Source organism: Planococcus citri, chromosome 4, assembly GCF_950023065.1.
Source record: "Planococcus citri chromosome 4, ihPlaCitr1.1, whole genome shotgun sequence".
NCBI classification, from domain to species: domain Eukaryota; kingdom Metazoa; phylum Arthropoda; class Insecta; order Hemiptera; family Pseudococcidae; genus Planococcus; species Planococcus citri.
Window position 1 is genome coordinate 54,913,783 of NC_088680.1, and position 15,871 is coordinate 54,929,653.

The 15,871-nt window shown below is 33.4% G+C and overlaps 3 protein-coding genes across 6 annotated transcripts; 2 read left to right on the forward strand and 1 right to left on the reverse strand.

The window, feature by feature from the left end:
* Positions 1-593: 593 nt before the first annotated feature.
* LOC135846043 (EEF1A lysine methyltransferase 2) lies at positions 594-5,677 on the reverse strand. Of its 4 annotated transcripts, none has more exons than XM_065365006.1 (7): positions 5,021-5,677; positions 1,640-1,765; positions 1,459-1,557; positions 1,309-1,393; positions 1,109-1,219; positions 817-1,033; positions 594-735 (listed from the first exon to the last, which is right to left on the reverse strand). In XM_065365006.1, exons 2-7 carry the CDS (start codon positions 1,705-1,707, stop codon positions 638-640), a joined length of 678 nt encoding a protein of 225 aa, XP_065221078.1. In that variant the 5' UTR covers positions 1,708-1,765; positions 5,021-5,677; the 3' UTR covers positions 594-637. The 4 variants fall into 4 exon arrangements, with proteins under 4 accessions (XP_065221078.1, XP_065221077.1, XP_065221075.1 ...); XM_065365005.1 differs by lacking the exon at positions 5,021-5,677 and adding an exon at positions 2,772-2,910; XM_065365003.1 differs by lacking the exon at positions 5,021-5,677 and adding an exon at positions 1,894-2,046.
* Positions 2,437-4,267, forward strand: LOC135846044 (PRADC1-like protein). The gene is made up of 5 exons (XM_065365007.1): positions 2,437-2,751; positions 2,833-2,963; positions 3,039-3,154; positions 3,233-3,397; positions 3,471-4,267. The coding sequence occupies exons 1-5, from the start codon at positions 2,688-2,690 to the stop codon at positions 3,589-3,591; spliced, it is 597 nt and encodes a 198-aa protein (XP_065221079.1). The 5' UTR covers positions 2,437-2,687; the 3' UTR covers positions 3,592-4,267.
* Positions 4,941-12,782, forward strand: LOC135846037 (venom protease-like). Its single transcript, XM_065364991.1, has 8 exons — positions 4,941-4,960; positions 7,157-7,289; positions 7,650-7,688; positions 11,071-11,460; positions 11,572-11,713; positions 11,813-12,084; positions 12,201-12,346; positions 12,432-12,782. The coding sequence occupies exons 2-8, from the start codon at positions 7,172-7,174 to the stop codon at positions 12,597-12,599; spliced, it is 1,275 nt and encodes a 424-aa protein (XP_065221063.1). The 5' UTR covers positions 4,941-4,960; positions 7,157-7,171; the 3' UTR covers positions 12,600-12,782.
* The last annotated feature ends 3,089 nt before the right edge of the window (positions 12,783-15,871 follow it).

Here is a 15,871-nt window from a genome sequence, read left to right on the forward strand (position 1 = left end):
TGAGCCTAACAGCTCTTGAAATAATGACTGATATCTAAGAAAATCGAGTTCGAGTGTTTATGAGTAGGAGTACCTCAGCACTATATTTTTGATTGATTGATGTAATACTTAGAATAAGTTTTATTTTCTATTTGTGAAAAAAAAAAATGTTTATAAACTCTGTCCAACTTATTAGAATTTTTTATAATTCGTAGTTTAATATCGCTGATCGTGTATCACTTCCTTAAATAAATCATCTCGACTCAAATTTGTGTTGAAATTTATTCGCAAACTTGATTTTGCCATCAATTTTTCAGCAAGCTTTTTTACTTAGTTAACGTATTACTGCAAAAGCAAAACAACAAAGATCGTATTAAAATGATACAGAATATGTCCTGATAGAGGAGCATACATCAAACTCATCAAAGAGATAAAGATTTTAGTTTTTTAAATTTGAATCCAGGTTCATTATTATTGTTTTATGAAATCTTGTTGGGTGGATGGAAAAATTTAAAAATCGAAATTAAAACAAAATTTTTACTTTTTGCAAAAAAAACTACGAGGTCTTATTCTTAGCAGTTTTCGAAGAAAAAAACATGGATGCATATTGCATATTCAAAGTAACAAAATTTATTATAATACAGCACGATTTCCCAAATCAATCTACCCTTTGCAGTACTAAACACGAGAGCAATTTTCCTGTTTTGCCACCGAATTTGAATTCCGGCGTTGGAATCACAGAGTACAAATTAAAATCTGAAATGAAACAAATTGCGCATTAATTACACAGTAAGTATTCCAGAATTTTATCATTTCATCAAAATATATTTCACTCACATTGTTTAAAATGAGAAGTAATCTCACTGTCTGTCCAATTACAACTAGTGATGATGAATAAACCCTGGGGTCTCAGCATTTCGTACACTTTATGTATATATTTCAAACGATTTTCCTTAGCATTTTCAGGATTTAAACAAATAGCATCATATGTACCCTTATCGAGTGCTAGTGAAAATTTAATATCGGCTATATCTTCACATAATACATCACATGCCTGAAATTGAAATAAAATTAGGTGAATCGTGCACTATAGATTGAAATGAAAAACACCTTAAATTCTATGGCTCACTTTAAATGAAATGATCGACTGATATTCCAAGTTTTTAACAACGGTGGAAGCCAATTCTATTGCTTGTTTAGAATAATCAACGCCCATCAGATTTGTATATCCTTCTCTAGCCTAATAAAATAGAAATCGATTAGTGAAAAAATTCGAGAGTGACTTTTCACTACGAATACTTGAAAAGTACTTCTGAAAAACATACTGACCAATTCGACAAGCATCATGCCATTTCCGCAGCCCAGATCGACCACAGGATCATCTTTTTTAGTGCAGTTGTAAGAATTTAACCATCTAATTTGTGTAAATTGTCATTAATTGGAATACATTTTAGTGCTTGTGATTAAAATTTTTCTTACTTGAGTATACGAATGATACTCTCTTCTCCGAACCATACTTCACCAACATCACCATGGTCTTGGAAATTGTTCAGTTCATTGCTGTAAGCTTTATCCCAACTGTAGCAAAAGACAGGACAAAAAAAGCACTCGTTTAAAATTTCGAAACAAGATTAAATTTTCAACACTATGTAATACTTACTATTTCTGGGTTCCTAATTCGGACGAATCTAATTCTTCATCTTCAACGCTATTCATTTCATGATCCATTTTGGTGTTTCAGTGGATATGGCTATCTAGAATAATGAAGCTCCTTTTCAAAACTGAACTGAAAGGAAAATAAAATTCAACGATTAATAAACGTTTCATCAGCTGCCAGACGCCGGACAGGTTTTTAGCTCAACTTTTCAAATTCAGAGTTTGATAAGAAAAAATAATTGACATGAACATACTTACATAGTACATACATACATGGAAAATTTTTAAAAATGATGGGAAAAAAGTTTTAGAGAATTTAAATGAAAACTTTCAAAGTATTTTGAAGTAATTCTTATCAAAAAATTGAATGTTACATCAAATTATAGCAATCTTTGGAAAAAAAAATGTACTTTCACTTTCATTGTTGTTAAAATTTAGTGATAACGTGTGCGGCATTTTTGATTTCGGCAAAATTGATAAGCAATTATTTTGATTAGCGTTGTCGAATATCCGGATACTCGGAAATTCGGATTTCTCCAAAATCGTTATCCGGATATCCGGATGCATCCGGATTGTCGCCATCATTCCGAGTTTTCTCTAGTGATGAAGTGATAAGCGATTTTTAAATTTTGAAAAAATTCATTCTGTGGATTTTTCACAACCTTATCTTTTGTATTTGGCATATCCGAGTGCAATCCGGGTATCCGGATACACTTTGGATCCGGATTAATAATTCGTTTGTATCCGGATGCATCCGGATATTCGACATCGCTAATTTTGATTGAGGATTTGCCACTGACCAACGACTCAACTTTCATTCATTCGTCGTAATTTTTTTTCTTTTATGATTAATAAAAGTTGAAAGTTCGCCAAACTTCACATGCGTTTCGAAAACATCGTTGCAATGGTAAACATACCCATCCATCTGTAAATTTGTCTTCGTCATTCTGTTGAGTTCTGTGTGTAAATACGAAAATATCATTCATTCATCAATTTTTTCAACGTTGCGTTCGTATGCTTTGTTTGAAAATTAATTTCCTTTTCTCGTAGGAATGATACTAAACTATTTGCTTAAGATTTTTCAAATATTAATCGTTCTATTCGTTTATACCTCAGGTAATGCGACTTCTACTTACCTTAGAAGAGTAAGTACGATCGTTGAGCATTCAAAATAACACGACATTTCATATTTTTCAGCATTATTTGATCACATCGATGTCGTCAATTTATTCGACTATGAATCAGATGTGTTTTTTGAAATCCTGGAACCTGAAGAATTACGATACACGTATCGAGTCAGACCAGCCACCAATTTTGGAGTTCCTCTTGTAAGTATAAACCTTTCATTTCATTCGATCACTGATTAGATCTACGTATATCATCACTGTGATTCATGCTTTCAGAACGACACCATAGAAATGTTTTCCACAAAATTGGTTCCAACAGAGCCACCTTTCTGTTGCTCACCTCCTGAGAATGCATTTCAATTAATGGGCAATATTGCTTTAGTCGAAAGAGGGTATGCTTATTTTGAATTTCTTCGTGTACTACGAAGAATTGTAGGTAATACTTTATTTAAGTTGATGATCAATTTCAGAAAATGCACTTTCAAGAAAAAAGCAATTCACGCAGAAGAAGCCGGTGCCGTAGGAATTATTATTACCGATTACGATTATAATAGTGATGTGTATATCGATATGCTCGATGACGAATCAGTCAGACAAACCAGTATTTCAGCCGCATTTTTACTTGGAAAAAATGGGTAAATTCGCGATACCGATCATTTAATTAATTCGCTTGTCGAGTATTGACGTAAATATTGTACATTTTTTCAGATTTGTGATTCGATCTACGTTGAAAAAATTGAATCTAGAATACGCAGAAATCAACATTCCATTAAATCTTACGAAAATTGGTGTTCATAAAAAACGACAGCCTCCCTGGTTATTATGGTAATAGTTCCTTATAGAATCGTGATTTCAGTTTGGTCCACGTGCCATTTCATTTGCATATTTCTGTTATGATATGATATATTCACCTCGGAGTAGTAGTTACCATTATAACATTACTGTAACATTTGTATATCGATATAAAGTATTGCCCTTAACGAAATGTCATTACCAAAGAATCTTTCATACCTTGCAATGATGTTTCTGATTGATTTTTTTCATTAAAAAGTTGTAATATGTAATTTCTAAGTATACATATTAGTAATTTTATAACAATATATCTGATTTCCCTCCGTGTATATTTAAGTAATATTGTATTTATACCTAGTTGTATAGTATTAGGTCTAATTATTTTTCATTTGTCTCGTTTTCTTCGTTTTTGTAATGAATACAGACTGCGTTTGCCAGAGAAAATTACGTGTAGTTATACATTAGGTATAAGCGATAAGGACCAAATTTCTAATTGGCAACTGTGATTATTAATACGGAATTGCTCTAATTTTTGCAGTATTGTTTATAATATCAAACATCGAGTGTAGCTCATTACGTGTTATTTATTTTTCATTTTGAAATCAAGGGTAAAAATTTGAATAACTAGTCAAATTGTCAACTTTATTTTGCGATGTAATGTTATCTTGTCCTAAATTAATTTAAGTTACGGAAATAAATGTTAATAGAAACCATTTGTGAATATTTATTCAGTTGATATTCATGTACATTTCAACAGTTCGGTACCGAATTAGTTCGAGTACTAATTTAGCTCCAACATTTTATCATTAACAATAAGCAAATTCGTAGAATTAGATGTTTCCACTTAGGTTTCCCATTTTTTTATTTGACGATAATTTGAAAATTAGCATTTTTTATCAAGGAGGAGAGAGAACGTGTATATTTTTTCCGATCTGTGACGACAACTGCGAATGTTTTCTGCAATTTGTGTTCGCTTAATATTTATTTATGACCGAATAGCCTACGTTTTCAACTATTTCATTTAGTTCAACATGTCCCATAAAAACAATCATCTTTTGAGAACGAGAAGGCAAGTTTCCTCCTGACATTTCTGTAAAATGTAAAATATATAAGCTAATGGTTTGTTGATTTCTAAGCTGTGTATCCGCTAATGAGTTGCTTCCAGCCTTCCAGTTATAGGTACTATCAATGGTTTCCAGTAGCAACTATTAACCTCCCAGTAACGCGTTAGATTGAACAGCGTGAAGATGAACTTGTTCGTTCTTGTCAGCTGAAAATTGTAGAATTTTTCGCGAATGTGTCGCAAAAATAGGTAGATAAACTAGAGTTTCGAAAATTTTTATTTTTATTCTAATTATTATTTTGTGATTGTTGAATAAATTTCAATCTTCATCGTGTTCAGAATTGTAAGTTTTCACTTTTTTATAATAAATAATTACAAAATTTTAATTTTATTAGGTACATACCTATAGTTGTATAAGCCTGGCTTAGACCCATGTATTTTTTGTTTTCAAATAATGATTCAAAAAATGTCTTGGTAGGTAATTCATTTAGTTATAAAATTGAAACACACCTAACTCGGTTTCTGTCGGTAAAACACAAAATTTTAATGCATCTTTAATACCTTGTGTTCTTAGAACAGAATTTATGTGCATCGTGCATAAGATTTTAAATAATCAATTACGTAATTTACGTTATCAGAATTTTTATTTTTCATTTTTTGGAAAACTCGCGTGTAGGTAAATTATATTAAGGAAGATGTGTGATATGTGACGTTCATCTTCTCGTATTAACGTAAAAAAAAAATAGAACCAGTTTTTTAATGGTAAAACCCATATACTTATGCTTAGTTTTTACTTATATGGCAGATCTTTTCAAGGTGATAACACTTTGCTAATTACGTTCGATTTAATAACATACTCGGTACTGTACCTACGTCTGCGTACGTTAGTTGTTTGCCGGCATTGATATGCGAATGACTGAATTTTTTTGGTGGCCTATGGTTTGATATTGGCATAAAGAAGTTTTTGTTTATAAAAACATCGAAGTATATTATTGCCTGCTGCTGCTAAATATGTTGTGAAACTGGTATTATACGTTTTAGGTGAGTTTTGAAAGAATTTTAAATAAATAACTTTTCATACGTACCTAGGTAAATGTAGCAGTGTGACGTTTTGAAATTCATCGATAAAAATATAGGTACCTGAGGCTTTTGTGAATTTGAAATGTTTTTTCAGTACTTAATTTGAAAAACAGCAGAATGATTTACCCATATAACTTATTCTCACGTTTTTTTTTTTTTTTTTTTTTTTTTAGTAAATACATATTAGGTAGTTGGTAAATATTATTAAATTTTTCTAAATGTATTTAGAACCGGATCGTTGTTGAAAATACTCCACCTTTATTGGCATTTTTCAAAATAATATCAAACCTCAATTTTTGACTCCTTCGTTTTAGCATTTGAATCAATTGAGGAAATACCTATACCTATAAAAACGTCCCATGAAGAAGTAATTATACAATTTGTGTTCACACAAAGGTGTCAATATAGGTATTTACTTAAACATTAGACACTTATTACCTAATTACTTCTACCTATTTTCTAAACTCGATCAGCATGGTTTATCACCTTCATCACGAAAACCACGATTATTCAAAGGTTAACAGTTATCTGAACTTAGATTAAAACTCAATTCGTATGGTATGTTTTTATGAAGCATGAATACAAAAATAATACTTATTTGTTTCAAAACTACATATCTTCGTGGAGCTAATCGTTTAAAGACATGAACTTTTTACGTGTGATTTCGTCAAAGCTAATGATGATAATTTGATTATCATTTCAGTTGGATACCTACTCTATGTATCGAACTTGAAACCCGATAAAATGATGGGAAAATAAATATGTACCTCGTTAACGATGACACTGAAATGTAATTTTTCTAAGAAAGAATAATAGGTGTCAATAAAAATAAAAAAAAAACACTTTGTATGTGTCTCTATCATAAAAGAGCTCGTTCTTTTAAACAAAAAGAAATTTATCAATACAAACAAGTATGTTGGGTTGAAGATTGATCATCGAAATTTCCTTTATGATGCATGATGCATTTTATAGTTTGGTTCACAGCTTCACTTAATTTGCACTCGTTGCTCGTTTTTAAAGTTTATTCAAGTATTTAGCGACGATTAAGAAGCATTATCTAAAAATATCTCATTCGGATCGAATAATTTAGATGTATTTCCATCGAGTAGGTACCTATAAGTATAAGTTGACGTGTTGTTAATATTTTGCCAAATACCTATAACAAGAATGTTGTGATATTAAAAATTGAATGTGACTGATGAAAAAAAAATCAAAATTCAGCGTTTATAAAAAAAATCCGGTCGTCCTTTACAATGTCGATAAAATTTATCGAATTCCGGATTTTTACATCTATTGTTCAACATGACTAACTTCAACAACTGCAGTATACTTATTTATGATTTAGCTACCTATAGCGAATTTAATTTTACTTTACCATCTCTCTCGGAGGAAGTTTTTAATACCTATCTAATACCTGGAAACGCATTAATAAAGTGTTTTTGATTTTTCTTTGTTTCAGATAATACAATTTAAAATGTTGTTTTACTGGTTATTAGTGGTTATTTTGAAATTCAGTAGCGTATTCAGTGACGTAGAGTATAGACGAGTAATCAGACAAGCTGGTAATGTTTTGCTATTCAGCCAAATCCAGTGTATGTGTAATTTGCACGCATACAAATGCTTGAATAAGGCATGATAAGTAACCATAATATTAGTGCATTAATCCGGTAACAAAAATACTTACTTTATTATTTTTTTATTGGTCGTAACTTATGAATATTTGGTAGATATTTTATTAATATTCTATTTGTGTAGATTACGTACACAGTACCTATCTACTTAATGATATTTTTGGTCCTAACATAACGCATGAGATAAGTTAACTTAGATACCTATAGTACATAATTACTCTAATTAGATAAGCAGATATCCAAGTTAGGTACTTCAAAATTCCTTCAGGATGAAGAACCGTATACAAAACCTTATATATGAATTTGTGTAATGTTTTATAGGCCTTTTCAACCATTTCGGACATGATTGCTTTGCTCCAAGTAAGAGAAAGGTGAATTTATAATTGTGAAACACCGCTATGTGCTTTCACCATACACGCATTTTGTGTACAGCTAAATTTGATAATGAGCCTTTAATGTGTTTGTCAAGGATAGTGAAATTTATTCATGATTTACATCCATTTTCTAGATGTATTATTTATTTTGGTGTCGTTAGTTTCATTGCATTGTAAAATTGTAAAACTCCAAGCCTCGAATACATTTACGTGGGTAAAAAAATTGATAGAATCGATCTACGTGTGATAAAAATGGAGAGAAACACGAATAGTATAGGTAACCTTATTATGTTTTTTTTTTTCAAAAATATCAAATGAGAAATCAAAATATATGAGGATTTTATGATTATTTGCTTGTGCTCTGGGTTTTGAGCTAGAAAGATTCGCTCGAAAACCGTGCGAATGACTCTCCTTCAAACAGAAGAGTAGATAACCCATCCAGCTGCTTTTGGAATGATTCGAATCATGGCTTCATTTGATATACCTACCTAAAAAAACTGAAAATCTGACTGAAAGCATCCGATCAAGATAGGAATAATGAAATTTGGTTTTTGAGATCGATGTTGAATCAAAAATGGATTTTTACTAATGTTACAGAAAATTATACTTGGATGATTTTTTTTTTTAGTAGAAAAACTAAAAATTGAGTTGATGAGTTGAAATTTTGGTTTCAAGGGTTTATGTTTGTTTCAAAAATAATTCAAATTTTTGTTGAAATTGGATCAGAAAATCCTTGAAAGATTTCTTTTAAAAGTATATTTTCTATGTTGAAGATCGCCGATCACATAATTATTTTTATTTAGTCGTCATACAGTTGGCCATGTGGTAAATATTTTTAGTTTTTTGACTTATTTTAATTTTAGTGAAATATCCAACATTTGAATAAAAATTTTGAGAGAAAAAAAATAAAAAAGATTAGCCGGTAGTTGGGAGTTTTTTTGTCTTTAAAAAAAATACATTACTCAAATTCTAAAATTTTTATTTAAATCGCCAAAAGGAAAGTAATAATCCGGTTTTACATAGTAAAGCGAGGGTTAAAGCTTTCAGAAATTCATTTACAAATACATATCTAAGGATGAAAAAACAATTCATTAGTCGAGGGGCTCGCTTAAGGATCAATTGCATCCCCCTGTCGATCCTCCGGGACAACTTTTTTCTTGAAGGGGGAGTCCTAAGGAACATTTCATAGCCCTTGTCCTCATAAAAAAAGGTGGCCCTACTTACAAAATGGCGGCCATTTTGATTGACAGGTCAGCCGAAGTCGCGAAAATTTTCAAACTGTACAAAGGTAGATTGAAAGAGCGGACAAAAATTCATCACCTGTCAACATTTCAAGTGTTAAAGTGCCTTTTTCGATTTTTGGTGAATTTTTGAAAATCAAATTTTAGCCAAAAATGTAGGAAAAAATCAAAATTTTACCAAATTGACCTAGGAAGCTGAAATTTGGGATATACCCTATTTCCGACATGCCAAATCGATTGGAAACTGTTTCAAACCGTTTTGAGCAGTTCTGGAGCCTCCAGCAGATTTTTGAAACTCGAAATTCCCACAAAATTTCATCAATAATGGAGTTGGAAAGCCGAAATTTACCCTGTGAACAAATTTCAATACATCACGAAGTCAACTGCAGGTGGATTTCACGTCGTTTTGGAGCCTCCAGCGACTTTTTGAAAATTACTGGAGCCTCCAGTAAATTTTTGAAACTTGAAATTTCCCAAAATTTCAACAAATGGAGATGGAAAGTCGAAATTCATTTTGAAAACTAATCTAAATACGCTACGAAGTCACCTGCAGGTGGATTTCAAGAATACAATATGAAGTGGACTGCATGGTGGTTTGAACTGGTTTTGAATTTGAAACTTCCAGCTAGGTACTTTTTGGAAATTTCAATTTTCCTAAAAGCGCCATGAAACCTTTCAAAAAGTTACTAGAGGCTCTAAAATGACTTTAACCCACCTGAAGTCGTCTTCAGAGGGTGTTAAAATTGGAGTGCAGATTAAATTTCGGCTTTCCGTCTTAGTTTGCAAAATGAATTTTGATTTTCCATCTTCATTTCCTGAAATTTTGGGAAATCTCAAGTTTCAAATATCTACTGGAGGCTCCAGTAATTTCCAAAAAGTCACTAGAGGCTCCAAAACGACTTAAAATACACCCGCAGGTGACTTCGTAGCGTATTTGGAGTAGTTTGCAAAATGAATTTTCGACTTTCCATCTCCATTTGTTGAAATTTTGGGAAATTTCAAGTTTCAAAAATCTACTGGAGGCTCCAAAATGACTAGAAATCCACCTGCAGTTGACTTCGTAGCGTATTGAAATTAGTTTGCAAAATGAATTTCGACTTTCCATCTCCATTTGTTGAAATTTTGGGAAATTTCAAGTTTCAAAAATCTGCTGGAGGCTCCAGGTAGTTTACTAACCTAGACTGAAAATTTAGGTATAAGTATTTTTAATCGGAAATTCATTAAATATGTACCTAGTCAAGTCACGAAATTTATTTTAAAAAAAAAACAAAACAATTTTTATCACTTATGGATTAATGTTCCCAACTTATTCCTCAGATTTCCAGCATTGGGTAGGAGACTGCCCTTCCTGCTTCCCTTAGCTACAATAGCTACACCCCTTTCTCTCACATCTAACTATGAAATGTTGAGAAATGTTGATTAAGTATAGGTGCACATCTTGCTTCCAACATTTTTCAGTAGATGATAATACTTATAGACATTTCAAGAGTTCAATTACCTACTTTACTAAGTAACCTAACAAATGCAAAATTAATGCTACGGGTTTACTATTATTGTGCATTTTCATTTCATGCATTTTTTTATGCACTCCACTGTAGCCTATACTAATACATTGGGAAAATGCTGAATAACAAAATAATTGTCTGTTACTGTTGGATTCATTTTTTGGGATTTGTATTCAGAGAGATTTATAACACATTATGCATGTCAAAACTAACAAGGAGAAAGGTACCTATTATGTTTATGTGTATCTAGGTACAGAGTGCCCAGAAATATCGTGAACCCCAAAGAAAGTTTTTATTAAAAATACATAGGTTGGCAACGTGAAATATGTAGATGAATATGATTGGTACAACGTTATCACCTTAGTCTAACAACCAATCATGTGCTATCATTATTATCATTCAGTGTGATCAACCGAAACATTTTAGCAGAAAACTTTTTTAGGGGTTCACGATATTTCTGGGCACCCTGTACTTATTAAGTATTGAGAATTGAGATACCTACTTATTTTAACTAATACTTAATACTTATGTTAGTTTGCCTCACTTTATATCAGTACCTAATTTCCAACTTGAACTTGAATACAGTTTTAATATCTCGACATTTTTTGTTTTTCAAATTCAGGATCCAGCTCTTGTATCAATCCGGACAATCAACCAGGAACATGTATACCTATCAGAAGTTGCCCAGTGTTGTTAAATTTGCTAACTTCTCGAGGCCGTGAACCACAAGTGGCAAATTATTTGCGTCAGTCGCAATGTGGAACTCAGAATGGCCAACCACTGGTGTGTTGTGCTCCAGAAGGTAGTTCAGGACCAACATTCCAAACATCCACCCAAAGAACAACACCCACGACCACCCAAAGAACAACAACAAATCGAAATCCGCAAGTTACCACTTCACGAACAGGTACCGGTGGCGGCAGACCATCAAGTGGTAATGAAGATTACTCACAGTGTGGTAGATCGAAATTCGCTGCAACTAAAATAGTTGGTGGCCAAAATTCAACGTTAGGTAATAATCAAGTTATCATTATATTCTCATATCCTACTCACCTATCTCAAATATGTATTTTTTGTCACACAAACGTATTGTACTCATACATATCGAACAATTTCATTGTAGGAGATTGGCCTGCAATGGCAGCACTGGGATATATTTCTGGATCCAACCCCAATATACAATTCAAATGCGGAGGTAGTCTGATTTCCAATAGATGGGTTGTTACGGCAGCACATTGCGTTCGAAATATTGGAAGCTTACAGCTGTAAGTACCTACCTATTTGGAATGGAACCTATAGTTTCATTGCTTGAATTTTGACGCCTATATGTTGAATAATTCATATTCTTCATTCCTGCTTAACAGAACAGCAGTTCGAGTGGGAGATTTGGATTTAGAAGATAGTGTTAGAGATGGAGCTTCGCCACAAGAAATCCCAGTCGACCAGATCATCGCACATCCAGATTATACTACTAGTCCAATTACAAACGACATTGCGCTTTTACACTTAAGAAATCCAGTTACTTTCAACGAAAATGTTCGTCCTATTTGCATTTTAAGCTCTACTCAACACAGAAGCAATGACTTTTACGCTAATAAACTTCCATTTATTGCCGGCTGGGGGGCCACTGCATGGCGTACGTATACTTTTTCTCAAATTTTCATGCATTGGAAACCTACCTACCTACCTACCTACCTACCTATGCATCTAGGCTGTAGTAAACAGCTCATTGTTATCGTATTATTCTTACAGGAGGATCATCCAGCAGCTACTTGCAACATGCCCAAATTGAAATTGTTGACAATGATCGTTGTGCTAGGAATTATTCCACTCAAAGAACAGCTTTAATAGATGAACGAGTATTGTGTGCCGGTGGTGGTGGAAAAGACACTTGCCAAGTAAGCTGATGTTTAATTAAATATTTAAACCCAGTATACCTATTTGATACTATTAGTGCTAATTATAATTTTTTTTTCTCAACAGGGTGATTCAGGTGGACCCTTAATTATTCCCCTACCGCAAGAAAATAGATACTATCTGGCTGGTATCGTATCATTTGGAATCAGATGTGCTGACGCAAATTACCCCGGAGTGTATACGAGAGTCGCTTACTTTTCCGATTGGATTAGAACTACTGCCGGACTTACCTGATTTTTGTTTTGTTTGTTTTGAATTTATTGACATGTGCCAGTATACTTAATTTGAATTTTGACCGCTCAATTAATATTAATTTTTTTACGATGTTTTAGATATTTGTACGTTTATTTATTTATTTGTACGAATCAATGACAATTTTTGGCTTGCATTTTTTAAATACATAAAAAAGTACATCCATGTTTTTGAAATTTTTATGATTTTTTCGTCAACTTTGATAACAAGAACCGGATTGTTATCAATATTAAATATCGTAAAGGGTAAGACAAATTCACCGATCGTCATCAATGATAAATCATCGGGTTTTGGAATAATATAAGTTAAAAGATGAGGATTGAAAAATACATTTTGAGTATTGAAATGTTGCATTTGATATTTTAGAGAACCTACCTAGTACAAAACATCACATGAAACAACAGCAAAAGTGTCATCCATAATTTACGCTCCAATAATCAAAATGTCAACTTACAATATACCTACTACTGGACACTGGACAGTGGTGGAAAAACGATTTTTTTTTTTATAAAGATAGGATGAAAAATTGAGGCAGAACAAAAAACCGAAGTGAAACAATAAAAAACTACCTATAGAATTGTCAAAAATATCTGTTTACATCAAAAAATCATCAGAAAAATCCGTTTAAGAATGTTATAGGTAGGTAGGTAGGTAGGTAGGTAGGTAGGTACTGAAAAAATTTCCTTCTATTATGGATATTGAAAATACTTACCTCTATCTTAACTTTTATTTTGATTTCTGATATGCCGGATTTTGTGATATATATTGTTTTCATTACGTTTTTCTTTTAATTTAGGTACTCCAATTGGTTAGTTTGAAGAGCATTCATGATCATCATAAACATAAACAGTTAAACACATGTTTGTGTAATTAGTGAAAGTCAAATGTTAAATGTTATCTGCTTAACCTTTATTCAAAAATTCGTAATGGGTATCAGCGTTTTTACAAAATACATAGGTACCTACACAAGTTCGCCGCCATCCTGTAAGTACACCACATAGGTACACGATCTGTGGAAGAGGTTCTTAATTTATGCATCTGAATCTTTTAAACGCTTTAATAATATTGTGCTTTTGATTTTTAGTTGCCTATTTTAATGTGAATTATATTGACGTTTTACTGGTTATTACTTTAATTTTAATTCCACGCTGTCAGAACAGATTCTTATACCCACCAATCTAGTATTTCGAAACGCTTTAATATTGTGCTTTTGATTTTTGTTTGTTAAAATGTCGTTTTACTTTTTTTTAGTAGTGATTTTGAATTTCAGCAGTGCACTCAGTGGTGCAGAATACAGAAAAGTAATCAGACAAGCCTGTAATACCTATTTATTTTGCCAAGTGTATATTGTGTACTTTTGACTTTGCACCATTTTTATTTCAATCATTTTTGTCTATTCTCAACAATAGGTAGGTGTTCGGTACGTCTACTCTGATAGTTTTCTAAAGCTTCCAACAAGATTTCGATTTGTATTTTCGGGAGTGCCTTGTGCCTACTTAATATTTCTTGTGCAAACTGTATGAGTGATTGAGTGCTTAAGCTGCTTATCCTCTACCTACCCATCTATCATGTCTTGGTTTAGATTCAAGATCCAACCCTTGTACTGATCCGGATAATCAACCAGGAACATGTATCCCTATCAGAAGTTGCCAACCATTGCTTACTTTACTAACTACTCGAGGACGTGAGCCACAAGTTACAAATTATTTGCGTCAATCGCAATGCTGAATGGAAAATGGTCAACCGTATGTGTGTTGCGCTAACGAGGGTAGTTCAGGATCAGAATCATCATTTCTAACAAACGGTCAAATGTTCACATCAACCACACAAAGAACGACAACATATCGAAAACGAGAAGATTTCTCACAGTGTGGTAAAACGGTCCTTAGATTCACCACAATGGACAAGTCCAACCCAAAATCCGATTTAGGTATTTTTTCTATGCTACCTCCCTGAAAGTACAATCAACGGTTCAAATTTATAACCTACCTTCCTACCTAATACCTATCGATTTGATTAGGTATCTAGGTAGCTGGTCGTGGGTGGCAGCATTGGGATATAGTTCCAAATCCAGTCGGAATTTACAATTTAGGTGTAGTGGTACTCTAATCTCTGATCGATTTGTTGTTACAGCCGCACATTGCGTTCAACATAATAGAACATTAACGCTGTAAGTAGATAGCTAGATTATGCTAGATATAGGTACATTTAAAATTGAACACCTCTAATTGTGAATATTATTGCTAACGATAATTAGTATGAGATGCGGAGTATGTCATATGTAAACCTTGGACACATACCAGGTGTTCCAGGATGGGGACAGGTGTCAATGCCTTCGATTAGTAATACATCAACCCAAACCACGCAAATGTGATGTAGGTAAGTTGGTTTGCCGAACCTAAAAAGTGAAGGGGCAAAGTTACGGTCGAAGTAATGATCTAATTCCTCAACTATTACAGATAGCTTCAATCTGATTTTGCCATGTTGTAGAACTCTTCAAGGAGTACCTATACAAAAAGTAATTTTCAATTTTTGCCTATCTTCAAAATTGAAGAAGTTGTGATCGCTTAAAATTTTGAGTAGCATCAACTGTTGGCCTAAAATCAAAATTGAAGATGCTAGAGCATTATTTGAAAAATTTTAGCAATCATGGCTCATTGAATAGGTACCTATTAGTGGTCTGCACGGGCCTGTCCGAAAGCCCGCGGGCCGAGCCCGATAAAAGTCGGGTCGGGTCGGGCCGGGCTTGTCGGGCTTGTCGGGCTTTCTCGGGCTCAGGTTTCGTACTCAACGCATGCGCTGTGAGTACAAAAAGAGTAGCACCATGTTCACGTCACAACAATGCCTATTGTTGGGAAAACCATCTCGTCGCATCACGCCAACTAAAATTGTCGGGTCGGGCTCGGGCCCGTCGGGCTTGTTTCGGGCTTTCGGGTCGGGTCGGGCTTTTTGCCCGAAGTACTCGGGCCGGGTCGGGTAAGCCCGCGGGCTTGCCCGACCCGCGCAGACCACTAGTACCTATTGAAGACAGACGAGCAATGATGTTAGGTAAGTACCTAGCTCAAGTTGTAGAACTTTAATTTATATGGGTGTTCGAGCGCTTCCAGAGACTTACAACTTACAACTTCCAGAATTTACAGTTTTTTTTACAGCATACTGTAAAACTGCAATTTGAGCGCCAGAACACTTTTTGACAATTCTGTAAAAGTATATCTATTGCTGGTAAAAAGCTATAATACTGTATGTAAGATATA